The following is a 5,657-nucleotide window of genomic DNA, read 5'->3' on the forward strand; positions in this document are numbered from 1 at the left end:
CCACCGGCCAAACCCTCCCCTAACCCGGACGACCCTGGGCCAATTGTGCACCGTCCTATGGGACTTCCAACCACGGCCGGTTGTGGCACATCCCGGAAAATGAACCCGGGACTGTAGTAACACCTCTAACACTACTACATGCAATGCAGTGCCTTAGACCGCTGCGCCACTCAGGAGCCCAAATGGTGTTATTTCTATTGGAAAAAATCTAGTATAATATACTTTTATGTTGTTCCACTTGGAAGTGACAGGTTGCTCGACCTTATTCAACGTTTCATCGCGTTAAGGTGCTGGATTTATGAGGGAATTAAATCAAGGTCAGAATACGGTGTATCTGTAGACACACCTCCACCACGCCTTCATTTATTTGATATCCACTGCCAACGAATAGCGGGTGAATAGCATGCTATTCTCATGCTTAAGTTCAAGGTCAGAATACGCATAGAGAGAAAAGTTCATAAAAGTGAATTACGTACCATTTACACGTGCTTAGCCCGCGTCAGAATCCCCCCCATAACACAATATAACAATCTGTAAAATGATGCAGTATTGAAGACATAGACATTATTCTAGCTAAGTCTTTAATATATAATAATTTTACAGTGTTGACATAGACAGTCACTGTAACTAAACTCACAAACATTATATGAACCAGCCATATTTCTAGGAACATTGTGATGTCAAACAGAGTTTGCTTGAAGATAACATTGGAGCCAGTAAAGAGGCACAAGGTTGTTTACAGGCTTGAGTGCACCAAAGTGTGGGAACCAAATAAATACAAAAGAGGTAAAGTAGCATAACAAAGAAAGGCTGGAACTTGTTGTTTGTCACTGTCTTATGGTGCTATGGTTAGTGTGACTGGTCCTACAACCATCTGCTGCAGGCTGGCGGAGAGAAGCGGACTGCCGACTCTAATGTTCATGAATCATCCGCCTATTTTAGATCCCGCTCACTAACACATCTCTCTTCTGCTGCAGGGAGATTCTATCATTATATCATAGCTTTACCATCCATCCACCCTGTGATTACACAGCATCTGAGGACATCTTCATTCCTCTGTTAACTTGACTATTTTCCCAAAGCAATTATGTAACAGTCACCGCCAACAAGCACTTCGTTATGATGATATGGATTACTATACTATAACATCAAATAACTAAATAAAGACATAAATATATACATTTTCCTCAGTTAAATTACATTGCATTAAAGATAGTTAGGTGAATTTGGAGTATGGCCTACTTGTTCAATGACACTATTCAGTGCAGAGGATAAAAATGCATTGTAGATAATGTGGAATACATTTTCTGAGGTAGTAGTTGGACAGATTCAATATGTTCTATGATCAGAAGGCACTTCAATAGACATGATTAAATAACATATGTGACTTGTAATGATACTCTGGCCATGACACCACACGCCATTGCATTGTGACGCTGATCTGTTCTCTTCCACGTCATTATAATAGGATAGTGGGTGAACTATGCCACCAGCTGTTTATCAAGTGTAACTGCGAATCTTTGCTTACGTTTGGAATGATTACATCTAATTTTATTTCAACTGCTTTAGTATTAAAGGTCGATAATAAACCTTTCACCTAATTTTAGCTTATAATTTTGCCAACAAACACCAGTCAAGTTCAAGATATTGTGTATGACATCAAAGAACATTGCCTCCACTAGTTGTAATATCAGAGAAAACCAGTGGTGTAAAGTACTTAAGTAAAAATACTTCTAAGTACTACTTAAGTAGTTTTTTGGGGTATCTTTTCTATTTATTTTTTTTACAACTTTTACTTCACTACATTCCTAAAGAAAATAATGTACTTTTTACTTCCTGAATTTTCCCTGATACCCAAAAGTACTCGTTACATTTTGAATGCTTAGCAGGACAGGAACATGGTTCAATTCCCGCACTTATCAAGATAACAAGCGGTCATCCCTACTGCCTCTGATCTGGCCGACTCACTAAACACAAATGCAAAATTTGTAAACTATATCTGAGTGTTGGAGTGTGCCCCTGGCTATCTGTAAATTTGAAAAACAAAAAAATGGAGCCGTCTGCTTTGCTTAATATAAGGAATTTGCAAAATATTTATACTTTTACTTTGAATACTTAAGTATATTTAGAACCAAATAGTTTTAGACTTTTACTCAAGGAGCACAATTGGGTACTTTTTCCACCACTGGAGAAAACAAAGAAACATACACATTCATTTGAGGGCTAGTTATTCCTTTCAGTGCATAAGAAAGACTGGATTGAGACATCAGCAGGTGAGATGGCTTTTCTGAAAGTCACCCCAAATGTCCAGCAGCTCATGTGGTTTAAATCCAGTGACAATGACCCGCGTGGCATACGTACACGTCTCATAATTCAACCGTTTGATCTCAAACAAGTTCCTGGGAGGAAGCAGCGTTTGAGAGTACACAGGCCGGACCCCTAGTATCCTGAGACACAACCCCACATAGACATCCTCCAGAGGAATGGGTCTCACAAACCTGGATGCCCATGAGATCCTGTTGGCCAGGTCAATAGAGAAGACATACCCTGCTCCAGAGACATATGGGGGGAACGTGTCTTCAGGGTAAATGTCCTCAGACAGATGCCACTTACTCTTCCTATCCCTACGAGGCCTGCCGTCACTGATGACTGAGCCTGTGATGTACTTATGCCTGAGAGGGCCACCTTCAACTAACAGCTTATTGACCAGGTAGAACACGTTGACGAAAACGTCTGTGTCCACCTTCATCGCATAAGAGGCACCCTGACAGTGGGTGGCGAGCCAGTCCATGATCATCATGGACTTGATGGTCAGGTTGTGGTAGCTGTCCAGGAAGTCCATTTGGATGATGTCAGCGTGTTCTTTGCTCTCCTTCTCCAGGTCCTGTTGAATGTGGGAGCTTTGTCCCTCCTTGGGCAGGCCCACATAGAACAGAGTGAGGATATCCACATTAGAGATGAGGCCTGGTCTGCCCCATGTCTTTCTGATAGTATCCCTGGACAACCCATCAACGGGTGCCACTGGAACCATTAGCACCAGAAATGGGCTTCTTTCCTTACACACAGATACATGGTTGAGAACGTATTTGTAGGTCTCTGGGGAAATCACCTTGTAAAGTTCCCGAGACAGAGGACTTGGTGTTGATAAATCCGTCTTTGGCTGAGCTTTTTTGTTCAGTAAGATATTAACAACAAATGTGAGTACACCTGCAATGATAAAGAACTTCACTAACCTCCAGTAAGACGTTTTAAGCATTGTAAAGTAATCATATACAATCGGTATCTCGAGTGTATTTTATTTTAATTCCTAAACATATTAATTCCTAGGTTACTGTTTCTGTATTCCCGAAGCACCAAAAGAAAAGCATTCACGGTGGCGACAACATCAAGCTTGCATCATTTCCTTGCTACGATTTCATGTTGCCACTCCCAGGCCAAAGAGCAACCAGGAAAATAGTTTCCGTCTGAGTCAGAGCTCCTTAAACGCTCTGACTACTAAACAGCATACGGGTCATACTGGAATGCCCGGTGGTGGTGATACTAACGTTTTTTCAGCACTGGTGGTTTGTTTACATAGTAGGTTACGATAATTAATGTAGCAGATTAGGTTAATAAGTTTACGGTTAGGAAACGGGTTAGTTACAACGCTACAGCTGTCAACAACTGTTATCCCCGAAGTGACAACTAGATGGCGCTATACTGGTAGCCAACACCGTACAAACTATCAGTCTCCGCAAACCATCAGTATCATAACAGCGGTGCTTTGTTGCGCTAGTGCCCCCTTCACGTGGCATTGATCAATACATGTGATCGATAGGCCTACACCCTACCATAAAAATATAATCTCATTATAATTATGAGGCGTGCATTCTTAGTGCTATAAATATCCTCTAAAATAGGCTATATAGAGACTCTATGGCTCCTTCACGTGAGTGCGTCGAAGAGCTAATGACGAGCCAACTCCAAATATCAAAGGTAAAAACACATTTATTGCGGTAACTGATCGGCGTCTTAAATTAGTTAAAATGTTTTGCTTTAGACAAGATTGAAGACTCGTCATTTTTAAACAAACTTTGTTTTATTGTAATACGTGTTACAGAGAAACACCTGTTGTTCACCCAGTTATAAACCCAAAAAAATGTTAAACCACAGAAGCACAGAAACGTTTCATTTACACAGGTATTCAAGGGACGGGGGTCAGTGGTTTCGTCTCCGGGCATGGGGAGGGGGGAGGGGGGAGAACAAAACAGAATAAGAACAACTTCTCCTTAGTTAATGTTGGTGTGCCCAAATATATGTTTCTCAGCAAGGTGAACACTGTGACATTACAATGTCAATTGGAATTGGCCATTAAACTATTTTCAGCATCAATATATTTTGTATTTCAATACAATATTCCCCTCTGACTCTCTTGTTGCATACATATATGTATCCACATATGTATTTCACATTTTGCAAAAATGTAACAATCACCCACCATTTCATTATATATTGAATAATAGGTCCTGCCTTGGATTTATAAAGGAAATAAAACAAATCAAACACATTGACTTTTTCTCTGGATCCTGTAGCTAATGCATGATAGCTGGAGGAACAAATAGTACTAGCTCAGGTAAATGTGTAAGAAACAATTGCACAGCACTTGCATGACCCACACAACCAATGGAAACACGTCATGTCATCCACATATGTCTGTGCGGTGATGCAGCAGATGATCTATATTCAGAATGTCATTTATTTTGCCCATATCATTTCAGATGACAGTTTGCAGGTTGAGGTGAAAAGGGGATTTCGGGAGAGGGAGAGAGGGAAAGAACAAGTGACAAAGGACGAGTCACACATAGACTAATGAATGACAAGATAGGACTTTCTCTGTGAGCTTTCTATGTGATCTCGCTCCATTTGACATAGACATTTGACATTTGAACGAGTCGTGCGGTTTACGAAGAAAATCCTTTTTGATCAATAATCTCACTTCAATCCAGGAGATCAATAACATCACTACAATCCGGATGATGGAATTGAATGTACACACTGTACAGTATGTGCTTTTGTTGGGTGTTGTGTTATTCAAAGAATATAATTTCTATAATCCAGTTTAGAGGTTACCAGTATTATTGAAGAGGCCCTGACACTAAAACAAGACCACATGTATGTAGACAGCCATGCCCTCTCTGCAAACACCCTAATGAACAAGCTACTGTGGCTGGAGGAGATGGACACACTGTAGAGGCAGAAAACATCAGTATTCTACATGTTAATGTGCCATGCCATACCAGACTCAAATGCACCCCTCCGCTTAGTGCTGTAACATTGTGAGAGTGAGAAGAAAGAAAGAAATGCTTTATACTCGGGTTTCATAGATTAAGCTCTCTTTGGTGCATGTTTAATCAGCGTGGGCTTGGTTGGTGGAGTTCGATTTTTTTTTCACATCAATTTGGCTTTGACAGTATTTATACTGCACACAACCATTTTGTATCAGGTGGGGTTGGATAGTGGAATTTGTAGTGAATTTGACTGAATCTGTGCTTATTTCTGTGAGTGAGCAGGAGGAGGGGTGTCATTTGAGGTGGCTGGGCTCTTGGCAGTGGCTTTGGTAGCTGCAGGGAGATGTGGGTTGCGCCCCAAATGGCACCCTATTCCCTATGTAGTGCACT

General features: G+C 40.9%; 2 protein-coding genes across 5 annotated transcripts in view; both read right to left on the bottom strand.

Moving 5' to 3' along the window:
- Positions 1-562: 562 nt before the first annotated feature.
- On the bottom strand, positions 563-3,449 carry b3galt8 (beta-1,3-galactosyltransferase 8). The gene has a single exon (XM_071402688.1). It carries the CDS (start codon positions 3,254-3,256, stop codon positions 2,267-2,269), a length of 990 nt encoding a protein of 329 aa, XP_071258789.1. The 5' UTR covers positions 3,257-3,449; the 3' UTR covers positions 563-2,266.
- A 520-nt stretch (positions 3,450-3,969) lies between these two features.
- Positions 3,970-5,657, bottom strand: part of tncb (tenascin Cb) — a 108,628-nt gene continuing 106,940 nt past the window's right edge. For all 4 annotated transcript variants that reach the window (XM_071402685.1, XM_071402687.1, XM_071402686.1 and 1 more), the window contains one exon: positions 3,970-5,657. This exon is cut by the window's right edge and continues 265 nt beyond it. The gene's annotated coding sequence lies outside the window, so the exon portion shown is untranslated.

Source organism: Salvelinus alpinus, chromosome 5 (assembly GCF_045679555.1).
Source record: "Salvelinus alpinus chromosome 5, SLU_Salpinus.1, whole genome shotgun sequence".
NCBI classification, from domain to species: Eukaryota; Metazoa; Chordata; class Actinopteri; order Salmoniformes; family Salmonidae; genus Salvelinus; species Salvelinus alpinus.